The sequence below is a fragment of the Manduca sexta genome, chromosome 16 (assembly GCF_014839805.1).
Source record: "Manduca sexta isolate Smith_Timp_Sample1 chromosome 16, JHU_Msex_v1.0, whole genome shotgun sequence".
Lineage (NCBI taxonomy): Eukaryota > Metazoa > Arthropoda > Insecta > Lepidoptera > Sphingidae > Manduca > Manduca sexta.
Window position 1 is genome coordinate 565928 of NC_051130.1, and position 18030 is coordinate 583957.

At 37.2% G+C, this 18030-nt stretch overlaps 1 protein-coding gene across 10 annotated transcripts in view; it reads left to right on the forward strand.

Annotated features, from left to right (window-relative positions):
* The first annotated feature begins 1000 nt into the window (after nucleotides 1–1000).
* LOC115452841 (probable serine/threonine-protein kinase kinX) overlaps nucleotides 1001–18030 on the forward strand; it is a 37867-nt gene continuing 20837 nt past the window's right edge. For 3 of the 10 annotated variants that reach the window (XM_037439244.1, XM_037439248.1, XM_037439245.1), the window contains exons 1-3: nucleotides 1013–1415; nucleotides 3787–4098; nucleotides 12970–13142. In XM_037439244.1, the coding sequence (XP_037295141.1) occupies nucleotides 1259–1415; nucleotides 3787–4098; nucleotides 12970–13142 (642 nt within the window). In that variant the 5' untranslated portion in view covers nucleotides 1013–1258. Of the gene's footprint in view, nucleotides 1416–3786; nucleotides 4099–12969; nucleotides 13143–18030 lie in introns of all 10 variants that reach the window. The other 7 variants (XM_037439249.1, XM_037439250.1, XM_037439247.1 and 4 more) reach the window with 6 other exon arrangements.

Sequence of the window (18030 nt, forward strand, 5' to 3'; positions counted from 1 at the left end):
AATTATTTTGCATTGAATCCAGCTATGAAATTTTTATGGCGCACTTCCCCCGACTGACCTTAGATATTGAGAATCTTTAATATTCTATCTAAATTTTAAATCCCACCAGCAGACGAAAATACAAACTTTTGTAATCCTCGGTAGCTGGTTTAGCTTCTCTATTGCCCCGAATTCTGATGTCATAACCAACTGATAAACAATCCTTATCTGTTGACTGAGCACCGCATGCAAATTACGTAAGATTTTAGAACCTCCTCAGTCTAACGGCAATGAACTAGTTCGTACAAATGACCCTGTTTGAGTCATAAGGCAGGATTTTTACACAGATCTACTTATCTAATATAATATGGTCTCGGCACGATGTGTAGCTTTAACATTTTTGAAACGCGTGCCAACGGCAGATAGTGCATACAATGTTTCCTTGTGTCGCCGTCAGTCATTCATGTTACTCCATGAATGTAGAATCGTAGCTCAGTACGCGTAAATAATTTCATATTTTCCGCAAGACAATTCTATAATACAAATGTATACAGGAGTGGGTCAGGCGACGGGCCCGCGCCGTGTCACCAGTGCGCGTAGGAGCACCGCTGCGTCATCCACGTGCATCTCAAAAACCTTTCCACAAAAACTCACGCTAACCGAGCAGCGAGGCAAAAGGCGACGAAGCTTTTAAACTTTAGGAACTTTTTCCCGTCGTATCGCATTCGTCAAGTGACAAGTACCTACACAAAGTGTCTAATTAGTATTCATCTGGGCGCGTGTAGACCTCTTCGCGGTGGGGACGGGTTATTAGCCGGCGCCGCCTCCGCGCCCAGGCATATTGTTCCGAGTTCTGCCCACCGAGCGCCGTACGCTCGCCCGACCAACGATAATTCATATTGTCAATATTTGTACTGCAACAACGAACCGACGATTTCACCAGAGGAAGCCGAGCCGGTGGCTGGGAAGGCAAGAAGTCGGCATAGCTGTTTGAAAATGATATACGGCTGTGTCACTTCAAGCCAGCTCAATCCACCGGCTTTCTGCATAAAGAAGATTTGCGGACGCTGCCGTAACGCGAAAATTCGGATCGCTCCCGTAGCGGCGCGAATCCGGCCGGGAGAGGGCGCATTGACAGCTGTCACTGGGCGCTATTTCGCTTTCTTCGCGGCCGGACGTGGGAGGAAATCGTTTATTTTTATCACACACGACGATGTTCCCGTAGAGTGCGACCGGCTGTGTACGTGCGTGACGAAACGATCGAAAACAAGACGACAAAATGCCGAACGAGGAGGTGTTGGGTCCGCGGAAGACGATGTTCGTACTAGTGATTGTTGTGGGATGTTTCGCGGTGCTGTGGCCCAGGATTCTGTCGCCGCTGATCTTGGGCCACTCGCGGGACCAGCTCAAACCGAACGCGTTCGACCGGGAGGCAGGTAAAGTCGGTATTTTTAACACAAGCTCAATGTCAATACCGCTGGACGTGCTCGACCGATGGTGGCGTATGTTGCGCACACTTTGCCATATTAATTAAATTAGATGGCCAATAACTCGGTTAATTATAGCTTCGATATTAAAAATCCTATTTTGAGGACACATTACATAAATGTTTGTAGGCGCGCAGTAATGTCGCGGCACGGTCATATTTGCGATGTGCAGAGCGAGTTGGCTATGCAAATAGCAGCTGGTCCAGTTGTTGACTGTGAGCGTGTAATATTTACAATTGTTCGATCGGAATGTGGTGTTGCGTGAGAAAATCATTATAAATAGGAGGGCATGCATTGTGGGGTAAATGATTTAATATCTCACAGGAAAATATGCACTACTGGAATATAGGTGCCACAAATACTCTACAAAATAAAACCATGTAAAATATATATCAGAGAAGGGTGTCTAAACATGTTTGTCTTGGAGATAAAGTAGAAAAATATCCTAATTTCCAGCCAGTGCAAAGGTTGCAGCCATAATTTTTGGCTTAAGAGACACATTTCTATAATACATACTTATTTTATAGTGCTGGAAAAAATATTAAGCAGTTGTTAAATAAAAAAAAACAAATTGTAAAGATAATATTTGACGACATCATAAAACATTTGCTATGTTGAAACAAACTATTATTCTTTTGTAATAGTCAAAGGTTTTGTATGTTTGAGGACACTTACAATTTCCATACAAAATTATTCAAACAATCTCTTACATTGTTATTTACTTAATACACAACAATATGGATATTTTACTAGAACAATATGGATGGTATACAATTGTTATTTAATATTAACAACTTGCAGACATAAAATTCAAAATTATTATTAATTGTTATTGCGCTGATTTATTTCTTTTTCAAAAACATCAATCCAAATATTACCTTATGGTTGTGAAGTTTGGTTGCCACAACATAGGCCTCAAACATGTACTTATGAAATATAATTTTAAAAGAGTTACACCTAAATATTTATCTTGTCATATTATAGCTAATTCAGCTATGTATAGTATGTATAGGTATTTCATACAGTCAATAAATAGTTAGAATTTCTATAGTTACCTTTATGAACTCTGCCAGAATTAATATACTACAAGAATAATAATCCAGTCTATAAGCATATTTCAAAAACGATCTCTTATTAAGACCGTCAATGCTATGATTCTGCTTAATTGCATCCTTACTCTGTTATTCTTCAATATTACGTAAATTACTTATTGAATTTAAATCCACATTAACAAGTGCTATTGTATGAATTACTGACAATAGTAGGTACATTGTTCTGTCTTGATATAAACACATTACTAAAAATATATATTAAATAAAATGTATCAAGCAATACAAACCTTATAATCTATAAATAGTGGTCCATTCCAATTATAATACTGTTACAAAGCTGCCTTATCTTTTGTTTTGTATATGAAAGCTTAATGCATTACACATTTGATAAAAAATATGTTTACAATGTTTTAAATGTGGGCTATTTGCCATAGGCCTGTTTTTCCTGTAAATGTAATAATTAATACAAGGAAATGGATTCATAGTTCACAATATTTAATTAGGAGGTATACTATAATACTCTAAAATGGGGCTTATCAATTCAACAGTTTGGTACATATAAAATCAGTTATTCCATAGTCCAGTTACAAATATATAGAGTTAGTGCCGGTAAATGATATTTTTAGAGTTCTATTTCTAATAGACATACATGGCTTTTAAAATAAGAGTTAGGCAATAATTGTAAGCTAAATTAGTAGACTTTCATTTGTTATTATTACATACATTTATTGTATCTTTACTGTTATCCTTTTTTGTATTACACACCTCCCTCTATCTCTGCACTGCCTTTGGTCGGCTGGGACACAATGCCCTAGGCAATAACTCTACCTATATACCATATATATACATTAAAATAAAAAATAAGTAATAATAATTTTTATGCCAAAAAAACTATTTGAATAGTATGGATTTTATATTATGGTCAATAATGGTATGTAATGTCTAATATTCTTAATTGGGGTGACTTACAAGTATCACAATTGTCCATGAATGGTACAGTATTATCAAACTTTATCTCCTGTATTAAATTAGTATCAAATAAATGTATAATGTTATTATATATCAAGTTGTGGATCGTAATATTAAGTCAGTCTACGAGTAATGTGACTTGGACAGCCTGAAGTTATGTACTATACTCACTATTTTCTATTTTATACCGAAAACTATAACTGGTTTAAGTAATCCAAGTTAATTTAATTGTTTAATGAACACATGATTATAGTACAGTCCTTTAGGTTGCTTTAATACAGCAAATTGATTCGAATCAGGATGCTGCGAAGTGATGTTCGAGACAGAACTGGCGGTATTGGAACTGATCAACGAGGTATGTAGTTCAGCAGTCCATGTGGACGGAAAGCTCTCTCCATACGCCGCTGCGGAGTGTCGCAAAGCCGTCAACGAGACCTGCGGAGTAGATATAGCGGCATTCCTAAAACGAACTGAGAATATCGGCAAGACCTCCAAGAAACTAGTCGAGACTATGAAGAACAGCAACTCCTCGTGCCTTAAGGAGCATTTTGGCGTGCCCGTCTGGAGTCTCGCTCCTCACCAGGCGTTCAACTCATGGACCCTACAAGACAGTTAGTGTTGTGTGCCTGGTACTAAAGTTGAACGTGTGATGTGTTGGCGTCTCTTTCGCTCTTGCGTGCATGAAAGGGACGGTAGTGTTTGCCTCTTCGAACGTGAATAAACCAGGCGATTGTTTGCGACTAACAAGCATGCTGTTTGAATTGATTATGAAACTAAAATGTTTGTTTAACATAATTAATGTGTTAATATTTGTACAGGAAAATAAGAAATCGCGTATCGAGTCACGCGATTTGAATTAAAATTTAACCTCCGTTCAACGTTTTTAATGATTATTTTACGGCCGATAGCATGCACAATCCCGATAGCTATCTCCAGATATACCAATCAAAATAATTAATATGTACGAAAAAGCGGCGATAGCCTAGTTGGGTGTGGAACGGACTGCCAAGACGAATGTCCGCAGGTTCAAATCCCAAGGGCACACACCTCTGACTTTTCTAAAAAATCATGTGTGTATTCTTTGTGAATTTATCGTTCGCTTTAACGGTGAAGGAAAACATCGTGAGGAAACCTGCATACCTGAGAAGTTCTCGATAGGAATTTCGAGGGTGTGTGAAGTCTACCAATCCGCACTAGGCCAGCGTGGCGGACTAAGGCCTAATCCCTCTCAGTAGTAGAGGAGGCCCGCGCTCAGCAGTGGGCAAGTATATAATACTCGTACTGGGCTGTTATTATTATTTTATATGTACGTGCATTTAAACATTCTTATTGTTTCAATTCCTCCATAGATATCCATCAATATAATTTCATTAGTAGTTAGACAGGCAGGCTAGTCATAGTAATCAAATACCTTTTGCTGCTTTAAAAGTATGTTGCGTATCGATTAGAATAAGGGTAACAATGGCGAAGGTCCATATAACTAGATTACCGCCGGGTTTCCTTTATGTAGAATCTAAATATTATCAGAATGATTTGCAGATTGCGTTTATGCATGTTAATACCTATATTATGTTGTGTCGGGTTCATAATGTTTCCTTTCGCCACTGAAGGGTAGGCAGAACAAGACATTTCGCAAAAAATATTTAGTATATTACATTATAATACTGATGCATTTACGTAAGCAAGTGCTAAAAGTAGCCCGCGTAAACAGCCGTAATGCATCTTTGCGGAACTACGATTGTTTCGGATGCCTTTACTGTGTAATATCTTTGCTGATAGAGTGTGGGATATATTTTATAACCAACTGGATGGTAGAAATAAGTGCGGAGTCTGGAATTTATGTCCGAGATGGGCATTGGCTAGCTCCCTATCACATCATGGGAACGTTACAAGGCAACAAGTTAGTGCTCTATACCTCTGCCTACACGTTTGAGGATGTAGGTGTGATGTGTGTTTATTTTTTTGTTTTGGTTGTAGAGAAAATTCGGTTGTATCAGCTCGTTTCGGATAAGGTTAGCTGGTCTACACCAAGAGACCAATAATGGCCAGGGCTTTATTGACAACTGTGGGTAAAGGAATGGTCAGTTACTATTACTTTTGTCTTAACTGTGATATTTGTATGCTGAATGGCTTATATTAGCTGTTACTTTAACTTGCAATTCGTGAAGTAACTGGTTGTAAAGTGCCATTAAGCTGCCTTGTATTTTATGTTGGAAGGCTAGTAGTCATGCAAAATTAATAGGACAAAATAGGCCTTATTCAAAAATGCTGTCGACACGTCCTTCGTTAACAGTTGTTGCATGTTACAGAACAAGCTGTTTAAAGTTATACCAGATGTTGTTGATGTTTTGTTCTCAGACATTTGACACAGTTATTTAAATAATATTGTAAAATTATATAAGTTTAAAAAACAGATTCATTTGCATAATTCTTGTCTTTGATGATGTTTTGAATTCTGTCGTTTTTCAATAATCAATTTTAATGTAATATTCGAACTGATGCCAAAAATAAACAAATTAATATAAATATATAGTAAAAAATCTTCTTATTGGTCTATTTTCGCGATGGATCAAAAAGAGTGGAATCGTTTATTCAAAATGGGGGTAAAATAAGCTTTTCCTATGTATACACTCAGTGTTGCTCGGCAAAAACCTTTCCCAGAGTATTATTCTTATAAACTTTTGAGGTAGAAAAAATAGCTCATACGTTGAACTGGGATATGGTCTGAATGACCAATTGCATCCAAGCCAATTCAGTAGTTTTTATATAAAATACTAAAAAAAATTTCACAAAATTGTATACCTAAGTAAGATTCTAAAAAGTTGTTCGTCAATCTAAAACTGTCAAACCATCTGTAAATAGTAAATAGGATGGTGTATGCGTAGCGAACGAGTAATACCCGTTCCTCGTGGCCTCTGCAGCTACGCAAGAACAAAAGTCTAGTCATATTGTCACTTGCTGAGGTCACGCGTGGCGCAACGCACGAGCGCTAGCGGCGCTGTTTGCTTATTAGATGTATTGAATGTGTACATGTCACTTAGCGTCCGCTTGCAAGGGCGTAGGATTTTTTTTAAGATAATTCTACCAGTAATGCCAGATGGATGGCGATTCAAGTCATCGTAAATTCGTCATAAAGTGGCTTAAGGCCGCCCTGTTGTGTAGATATGCGAGGAGCCAGAAACGGTCTCCAATTTTCCCTTCGGCGGTGTGAAAAGTGATCTCTGTATAATTTTTGTAGCCTAAAATTAAAGAATGACAAAAACCCTTGGAAAACAGGGGTTCTAACGCGATCTTTTCGCGAGAGCCTATATAGTACGGGTCCCCATTCGGAATTCATCGTCGTCCTAATACAGATAACCTAAATGAGCCAACACTTCATTTTCTTCTTGATCGTATTCTTCATCACTGAAGGTCGTGTTCGTCTTGAAAACCTTGTAACCAAAAATAATTGGAGGATAATATCTGGTCTATTAGCGGGAGTAGGTAACCAAGATCCCAGGATCAAGATAACTCAACTCGCCCAGCTGGCCTGTTGCCGCTAGATTATAAAGACGAGCGAGATTCTATGACCTAAAATGACACCTAACAAGTTCTGACCTTGTAAATTGTAAAGGTGCGTATATAACTATCAGTAAATTTTGCACACGATCTTACCGAAATTGAAGTCGGTTCAGAATTTTAAAAAATATGGGATAGAGCACCAAGGATAATATAGCTTCCTGTTGATGCGAAAACACCCAGATTAGGCTAATAAATCCAGAGATTAATATAAATTAAAGTTATTAAGTCATATCATTAGTCAGTTTCATGAAATAGTGTACCTATGACATGTGTTAAAAATAACCCAACAGTACTTGTTAACGATACTACGTTAGACGAGTTTTAAAAGAATCAAACTGGCTAACTAGCTTGAATTTTAACATGCCAGACATTCTCAGAAGTGATAAATTAGCCTATGATCGTCGCGTGAATTCTAAAAATAATTACTTAAAAACTTCGTTAAGTTTGGGAACTCATTAATCATTCAACGCGAGATTGCGACGATTGTTTGATCCAGAATTGACCTCGGAACTGAAACATGTGGCCCACATGGGACTCTGAGAAATATTTACATTACACCAGAACACGTCATCTTTGTGATGGAATATTTTTTATTTCGAATCCTGTTCCGGATTAAACACATTATAGGAATGGAATGATATGCTCTCGTCTACTGTCTAATCTACTCCATTGTGAGCGCAACGTGTTGCGCTTTGATGGAAAAAGAAGTGAGAAGAACAACTAGGGAAAAGAAAAGAGGACATAAATTGGATTTTAAAACAACTATTAAAAAAGCTGCAAAAAAAGATGAACCAAATCAATTTCTGTTAAACATATTTATTATTTTGCTTTTTTTTTTACAATTAAAAGGATGTAGAAATGGGGACCGTTGGAGATTTTTACCCAACCAGTGATTGTACTAGGATACGAATAAATACCTAATAATATTTTTGAAGTTGTAGACAAAGAAGCAATTACTACAAAAATCGAGGTTTTGTCACCCTTATATAATTCGATCGCTTGAAGTGTACCAAGATTTGTATCGAGCAGAAATTACACTAACTGACAAAACTTTCTTAAATACTTTTGATGCACGTCCTGGAAATAAACCCCATCATGTTTTACATTATGGTACTGCAAATCTACAACTGAACCATTGATTTTAAAGTTCAGATGTTCAAATTTTCGACCACGTAATACTAGTAAGTTCTTTTTTAGTTTGTCTCATGTAAGAACGAACTATGCAGAACACATTCACAGTCCCGGATCTTGAATTTTTCCGAGGCGGGGCAAAATTTGAAAAATGCCGCCCCCACCCACCTATATTTTTACCTTTGTCATCATCATCATCATTGCGCCCAGCGGGAAATAATTTTAGTATTGAATATACTGGATGTCTCAATAATCAAAGTTGCTTTAATGGTGAGTTATATAGTCGTCTGCCAAGTTTGAATTTGCCGCCCCCTGAATTCGCCGCCTGGGGCATGGGCCCCGGCTAGCCCCCCCTTAGGTTCGGGGCTGCACATTCATGATTGGTCTGTAATGAGCTCAATAGAGAGCATCTCATGTAGATCTATGTATGGGCTCCTACTTAATATTTAAAATAAAATAGATTGCATGTAATTTTATAACACTTCTTGGTTTTATATTTTTGTACTAGTATTGCTCTTAATTTGATATGACGGTATTAATATTCATCAGTGAAACCTTTATTGGTCTATTAGTCTTAATGCCATTAATTTAATAAGTATAATTGAATATGCAATTTCGAAAAGGATAGATTTCATAAATCTAAATTATCTAATAGAAATTTATATATAATAACAAATAACAACAAAACTTCTGTAATTTTTCATCGCTAACTGTATCCAAATTGTAACACAACATTATCTTTTTTACACTACTTTAGAAAATAATAAGGTTTTTCCATTTCCTAATTTTTTTACATTTTCAGACATGTCCTTTTCGAAATTGCATATACAATTGTACTGTTTGTTTTCCAAATATAATAAAATAAAATAGATAAAAAATAAAATAGCTTAGTTTCACTGTGGAAGTGATGTCGTGCCGGCACAGTTAACGCTTTGGGACCTTGTAGCGCCATGTGTTTTAAACAAATTAGGTAACATGCCAATTGGCGAACGGGTCGTAGAGTCGCAAGTTGTGGGTGGAAGCGGTTTAAGTAAATAATTGTTTTTTCTAATTACATAATTTTGCATTAACTATACAGTCGTAAGTCATGAACGGAGGAGGTTTATGTAAATTAGTTTTTTTATAGGTCGTAAAAATGGCTTTACCGTAGATTGGATAGTTTTAAGCAATTACAGACATTATTTTTACTAAAAATTAATCTGATAGTCTTTAAATCTTCACACAAAACAGAATTGACATCACACAGTGTGTGTAAATGGCTCTATTTCTTGTTAATTTCCTTTTTCTTTTAATCTACGAATTCGTAAAACATTTCGTAAATTTATAGTTTTCTAATAAAAATCTTCTGTAGCTACAATGGTTAAGCTACTGTTATTACCTTATCTTTTCGTACTTTGTATATTGTCTCACTGTTGGGTCTAATTTACAACTGAGAAGTTTTAGACCTTCGTTTAACACTGTCCTACTCCTAAAACTAGTTGATACTGTATATAACTTAACATATTATAATAAAAATAATATTATACACTTCCCTCTGCTGAGTGTAGAATTCGAAGAAACGTGGAAATACTATTCTAAGTTTGTTCTTGAAAAACATTTATTTATAAACTGGTATTTCATTAAAACAAAACATTATTTAAAGAAAAACCTACCAGCCACTACACTAAGCACGGGCCTCCTCTACTACTGAAGGAGTTTAGGCCTCAGTTCCTTCAGCAGGTTCTGAGACTGTACATGCCTTCAATATTTTTATGGAGAGCTCTCAAGTATGCAGGTTTCCTCAAGTTTTCTTCACCGTTATAGCAATAGTTAGCAGTGCAGCGTTAAAATATTTTATGTTGTGTTTGGCGCGGAACACAGTAGCGTTTTATAAAATTGTGATCGAAATGAATGGTAATGAAGTTGACTTCGCTTTAGTGTTTTATATTTAGGTAAAAAGTTCTGGACGGTGGGGGTCAGTTACCAACAAGTAAACCGTATGCTCGTTTGCCACCTATAATATAAAAAAAAGCTAATTTGTATATTATACATATTTATTTGTTAAACGTTGGATAAAAGGATAACTTAGCTCTTTGTAAGTTTAAATTATAAACAATTTATATCTTATGGATATCATCGGCTCTTTCATATGGATGTAATAGATCCAAGTAAATAGCAAATTATGGTCCAATTGGACTCAAGAATGTCTACATTTAGGAAGTTCTTTCAGGCATCCAGTAGACATCCTATATTCGGCCAAATCAGATAAAACTAGATCGTATATTTCAAGGTTTATTCCAAAGGCATCCAGTACACATCCTAATTTAGGCTAAATCTGGTAAAACTTGAACGTATATTTCTAGTTATAACTCATACACACTGAACACTCATTGACGTCGCCAATTTAATCATTACAGCGGATGTAGTGACACGAATATTTGTTAATTAACTAATTGTAGTCGGAAGTAGCACATTTTTATATATTTTTTAACTGGGTGATATCAATTCGTTTGTTTCATGATGACGGTTGTCAACTGGGAGAGTTTGGGGGCAAAAAATCACACCTTGGGGAACATCTCGTATAAGTTTTTGTACCATGACTTGATCTGCAGAAAGGTTTAAAGTCGGCAGACGGTCCGTCGTAAAGACAGCCAAATCCTATCTCGATTAATGGATTATTAATGATAGGTTTTCAAAAAATGTTCCCAATCGCTTTTGTCGGTCCATTGTGAAAATGGATTAGAATAAAATCTTTCTTGACATACTTAATTAGTTTATTCTCAGGTTCGGATCGATTGGAATCGTTTATTGAAAGCGTTTGTAAGCAAAATCCTTTCTTGATTGATTGATGATTCAGACGAATGGATGGGTTTTGTCGTGGCTTATCGAGATCCCAAGTTTCTCAGAATTGTGTCTGATGCAGCGAAAGGCCTCTCACTTAGATAATCCTGCCTTCCGTTCAGTCTCAAAGTACGTCCGCTTACACTATCAGCGTCGGCAACTCTCGCTTGCCAAGACCTAATACTAAACATCTCAATTAATATCACTTGAAATTCACAATGAGTCACTCGTACGCTAAATTAGGAAGTGGCCAGTTTTCGTCATACAGCGGCGCTGGCGCTGCGTCACGGCCCACGGCGCATCATGTGGGTAGTCGGATGGCATTGTTGGGTTACAACTTTGGTTCCATACGGAGGTTCATGGGCGTAGCTATTTTCTAAGGTACTAAAATACTTTCATCTTGTTGATTTTATCATATTTAACGTTTATTATCATTGTCAATGTACCTATATTCATAATCTCATTATTGTATTAAAATCCGTCACAAATATCAAGTACGACTTCTGTTTTTCAACTGGCTATACAAGATTTGATAATATTTAGACTTTAGAAAATAAGTGCATTACATTTCGTCACGTGTCGTTAGAAATTTAGATGCTTCAACGTCTTGGTGTAGGGAGGGGTTATGGAAGCCTAGTTTCGCCTACTGGGCATATTAACCCTTGATTAATACATTTGGAGGTGCAGAACGGGGTCGATGGTTAATGTGATTGTAATTACAATGGCATTAAAATATTTGTTTCTAAATACAATGTCATATATAAGAGATGATTTCATAAAAGTTACGCTAATGCGCGGGGTTCGCTCTTCCAACGCTTCCAATAAGTCTGCTTGGAAATCTAGCCTAAATACAGAAGGAGACATAACAAATAATGTATTATAAATATCGTGCATTTGTTGTTACCTTAATTGTATGTCCTCTCTCTATTTATCTACCTTTCTTCTCTCCAAATACTTCTTAGTACTTTGCACTTTGAAAAGAGCAACTAAAGTTTCCTTTTGGTCAGAGACTGGTGGAAACTGCTTTTCGAATTGTGGAGTAAAGATTTGACTGAGTCTAAATAATATTCATGTTATAAATTTAAATATATTTCATTTAAAAAATTGTCTGCCTTTCCCCGTAATTTTTCTTCGCAACCATTTGTCTATTGAATTCTTTATTCTGTACCTAATATTTTATTTTATTTTATTTTATTAGGACATCCAGTGGTAATTACAATAAAACTTATAACTAAGTAAATCATTTAAGAAAAACACGTGTTAAAGGCATTACCTTCAGGCGTCACAGCATGCACCGAATGGAACTACTTATTTAGTTAGTTATGCCGTGAACTGTTTATAACTGTCCTGCAACCAACTCCTTCCCAATCTTCCATTTAACTTCCAATAATCCGAGCAACCATGTCTGCCAAAATCTAATAAATTGAATACCGATTTGTATGCTATAAATTTAACAAAATGATTGTTGTAATAAATACCGTATGTCTAATCATTTGCTGTGTGTCATTAACTATGTATTTAATAAGGTCGATTTTGCTTTGATGCCAAATTGCAGTGCCAATGGACAGGATGTCGTAATACTCTATGCTTTCAATTATCATAGAATCTAAAAATCTATTATGCGTTTTAAAAATGTGTATGAAATTATATTTTTGCTTTTAATCTTGGGATTTTTATGCTTGTAAGACAGACGCGGGTCCAGTGATTTGTTGGGGAATCATTTTTGTAGGGAAAAGGGGCTAATATTCTACACCCATTTATTTTTTTCCGAGATTGGAATTAGTATTGAGGTTCGTTACCTGATCTGTGTTATCAAGTCACAATAAGTTCAGTAATGATTGAATCAATACATGAAATGAAACAATACATTTATTAATTCAGATTTTATAGATTAAAAATAATTAAACTAAATTACAATATGACTGCGTCCAAAATTTCATACATTAGCTAACGCACTATTCCCTCTACAGCTGTGAAACAAGAGCGTCCTCTGAACCGCGGCGCAGGGCCGCATCCAGCACTGCGAGAGCGGGGCCGCGCGATCCCCCAGGGCGTGGCCCCCGCGAGACCCGCGACGCCGATGCCGCCCCACGTTCGGGTACGATCCTCCCCGCTATCAGTGTACTATGAGCTCGACATCAAGGTCAGTCGGTGTGTGTGGCGAGGCGCTTTGCAGGTAGGTGCGGGTGTTCATGATGGGGGCAGGAGTGGGAGCAGAAATTATTGTAGATATATCTAAAACCTAAATAAGCTAGCAAGATACCCATAAGGCTTGATAATTCGAAGTTCATACCGATACAATGAGTTTCGCAATGTTGCTTGGACCGAGAAATGGACAAAGCGGTCGAACTTGTCCAGACGACTCAGAGCTACCATCTAGTCTCGAATATGCTTTGTCTGATTCTGCGGTTAAGCAGTAATGTGAAAGCCACATTGGATATCGGTTTGAAGGACAAAAGTACTTGAAACTATTCGCATACCACTTAGCATCTTATTATTCAGTAAAAGTGGCCTCTTATGCCATCTTCCAAGTATAGTATCAGGGTTGATGTAATCATAATATAAAGATAGAATATTATAACACGAATAATTTATATTATATCTTTTTGTTTAAAAAAGTTATTTGGTTAATATCAAATTTAAATTCAGCCAGGATATCATAATCTCAAGATTATTTATTGCTTGAAATATTAGAAATTAGAAAAATATAAATCGAGAAAGGTTTCGGGGCCCGATGATCCCACCCCCCCATTGTGAACGTCCGTCAACTAATTCTATAGAACCAGCTTCGCCTATGTGGACGGTAGAAGTGCTAACACAGTTGGTAAGTGTTCCGCTTTCTAAAACACTAACATAACGAAGTACATCATTACATTTATTTGCATTACATTCTAAACAGTGGTTTGTTATTCGTCAATGATTTTTTTAAATAATTGAAATCAGCAATGCGTATCTGCTTTTACGGTATGCTAGGCTGGCTGTCAAAATGAAATAAAGACAAAATATACACACATTCACGTTTTGTTCCCAAAAAGGTAGGCAGAGGCGCAACTGGTGCACCCATTTTTCGTATATATTCAATTCCGTGATGATAGGAGGCGAGTCTATCACAATATAGGCACAAATTTAAAATCCGAGCTGATACTGAAAAGAAAAATCCAATATCACTTTACCCGACCGAGAGATAGAACACGAGACCTCATTGCAGTCGTACTGCAACCATTTAGTCCGAAGTATGACTGCACTAATTACGTCTCTGCTAGACCTCACTGCAGTTGTACTGCAACCATTTAGTCCTCATACATCGATAAACGGCGTGAACTTTACTCGAGGAATGCTTAGTGATAAGTAGTGAGTAAACACGTGTTCCGTCCGAATCGTAACTTGGCCCTGTTTGGAGAGCGCACACCGTAAGCTATGAGGCAATTCCGAAGTGAACAGAACCTATTGTCCTACATGTCGGCAGCGGCGTCGGTGCAGGTTTGATGCACGGGACGGGAGGCGAGCGTACAGCGTTTATAGAAACATTGCGAGACGGGTATGGTTTGTGGGAGATATGAATTCTTGTTAGTAGTAGAGAAAGAGGCGTGCAGTGTAAAGCAATAAAAAAATTGTTTTATGGTTTTTTATAAACTGAATACTGAAATTACTAATATCTGTCCTGGGCCCTTATTCTGTATGATAGTGTAAACGCGTAACGCGGCCGTGTCATGTTATCTTCGAGAAATGTGTGTGAAATGGTATTCTGTAAGCCAAATTTCTATAGTCCTAAACATGATGCGTTGTGTTACGTGCTTGCTACGCACTGTCAAAATAACGTGCGGGATAGAGAATAAGGCCCTTGTATTATGGGCTCTTATTTGATATGCCACAAGTTAATTTGACAGTGCGTAACAACGCGTACCGATTCGCGTTTAAAACAAAATTGGCACACAGAATATCATTCCACACTAATTTCACGAAGATAAAGTAACATGGAGGCTACGAGTTTAGTCTTCATAGAGAATAAGGTCTCTGTTACTGCTGAACTTATCTTGTTAAATATTGTAAAGGTTTAGGCCTAATTATTACGTTGGCTGGTCTGGATGGGCGCCGTTATCATATCTAACGTATACTATTTCCACATTCGGTCTCATTAAAAAAAAAAACTGGGATTGGAGTGGTGATTGGGAGATTGTGTGTGAATATTTGGAATTTGTTCAGCTAATTTTGCTAAGTACAAATCAAATATAAGAATCAACTACACAATAAACACCTCGCATCGAGTTGTACGTTTGTCATACAAACATTACCTAGTATATAGTCTACAATATTATAGAGTAGAGACTTAAAATAATCCTTATTTTAAGTCTTGAACTGAAAATACCTAAAACACAAAAATAATGAGATTTTGTTTGACGGAAAATTCATGGCGGCGACTGATCCTTGTATTAATATTTCGTAATTTGATGTTTGTATTTTGTTCAGCTATTTTTGTTGAGTACAAAATCAAACCATATTGTTATTGTTGTGGTAATTAATTCCGCTGTTCGCTCACAGCTCAGAGCGTGGCTTAGATAGAACGAGCTGTTAGGTGCGTGATGTCATGTTCATTATTATTTTCGGTGGCCCGCGGTACACGGCCGATGTACGCTGTAATTGTATAGTGTAATGTTATCAGTAATTACATACGGCAGGATAGAAGATTTTTTTTTTTCAGAGCACGTTTAGGTTTGCAAATTTTTTCCATTTCTAACATTAAACTATCTTCGCAAACCCGCACTAGGTTTGGGCGTAGGGGACAGACGTATCAAATACAGCATTCCCCCCACTCTGAACAACCTCTGTGAATCACAATAGTGACGTTGCTTACAGATTAATCAATAATTAAATAAAACTCTAGTCGAGTCATTGGTAAACTACGCACTAGGTAACTTTACCAAATTTCATGTATATCCGCTCAGAATTACGTTTTCTAGCATCTAGTGTAGTACGGTGGATGTATGCGCGTGGTCGAGGGACCATTTGCGGTCGCGACACGGCGCGGTACAGTTATACGACACTAAACACCTGGAGTTGTACGTGAACAAACATTACCCAGTATACAGGCTACAATATCATAGTGTAGGCTTATTGCTAGTCTTGAACTGTAAAGACAAACTTAGTGAGATTTTGTTTGACAGAAAATTCATGGAGGCGATTGATTTCTTGTATTCATATTTGGAGATATTTGTTGTTAATAAGTTTTTGCAATATACCGACGATATACTGGGTCTGCATAATGATTTCTTATGTTTACGCGAATGTTAGACATTGAAATTAAACTAATTTTCGGATTCTATCGCCCCCGTCCCCCCCGTGACCATGAAGGCTGCAAAGTCTTCGAAACGTCGGGAGAAAATAAAATACTAACACCGCGATAGAATCCGAAAATTAGTTTAATTTCAAAGATATACAGGGTCATTTTAACATTGCGTTATTCAAAGAAACTACATCACCTTTGTTGACATTGTGCCAAAAATCATCCTTTAATAACTATTACTTTCACGAAAAATCCTGGTTTTGGTTTTCAGATTTTTTGTTCATTTTGTACTTTAATTCGAATATGGGTTGTGTGGGGGTGTATTTCTGACTGCGATTTTAAAATGACTCGGTATAGTGTAGCCTCAATGTACTTAATAGGCGATGTCATATAGTAGGGAGTAAAACATGTGGAAGGTTGCAGGTTTGACGTCCGCCTTCAAGGCACGTACCTCCGGTCCTAGGTTTTGTTTAGGTACAGTACGAAGCGGGATTTTTATTTCGTCAAAGGAATTTCTAGATGCTGCCAGCAAAATCTAATAAGATAGTTCCGACATGACTTAAACATATAGGCATCTTACAAGCTCCACACAGAATTGAATCTACGACCTCGCGCACAAGGCGATCGCCCACCGCTCTCCCACATGGAATCCAGTAGATCGAAATCGAACCCGCGACCCCGAGGTCACGACACGAGCAATCCATCAAGCCCCTATAATGTATCAAACGCAACGAAAATTAATTAACTGCAATGTTTGTAAATTGAGATGTTTTGGCCTACTTTGCGAAAGAGTGTTCTTTAATGGTATTAATCTATGTAATCAGATGTTTATACATATCTCGTCAGTCGACATTGTATTGGACACCACTCCACTTACATCAGGTCCATTGGGGTCAATTTGCCGTGCACTTATAAAAAAAGCGACCATCCTACTTTTAAGTGGAATAAGAAGGCTATACAACTCCGACCGTTGAGCTATGGCACAAAGTTCCTCACACGACTATGTTAACTATGGACTAGTTTTTATTATTATAACCTTAGCCCTTAAACGGAAGCCAGATAAATATCTACCCTCTTAGTCATACGCGTTTTATATCTAAGGACGGAGTAATGCTGTGATAACAAGTCTGTTTCTCAGTGCTGACGGCATGGCAGCCTTCGCCGTGCGTAGACATAGAGCCGTTGTGATTGGCTAATATTGTTGTATATCAATATTAGCCAATCACAACGACCCTATGGCTACGCACTGCGAAGGCTGCTATGCCGTGAGCACTGAGAAACACTTGTTATTTAGCTTTGCTCCGTCCTTAGATAAAAACGTATATCAATACGGGCGCTAGAGTAGAAACGGTACTGTTATTCTTCTAAAATGTCAAACAAGGGGAGTGTTTGTGCTTTTATATTCTCGCTAGAAACACTAACCTTTCTCTAACCCACAGCGAAGGTAATAGTAATATGCATTAGAAATATCTACATCCAAACATATAAAACAAAGTCCCCTGTTCTGTCTGTACGTTATCGATTTTCTCAAAATCTAGTGAACGGGTTTTTATGAAATTTGGTATGGAGATAGTTTAAGACTGGGAAGGTTATAGGCTACTTTATATCCCAGGTAAATGTATAGCGGGACTTTTATCCCGGCAAACTCCTTCGGGTAGGCGAAGCCGCAAACAAAACTATCATCAATAAAAATTAATAATAAAGAAAACAAACACAGCTTAGTGCAAGACAAACAGACGCTGGCATTGGA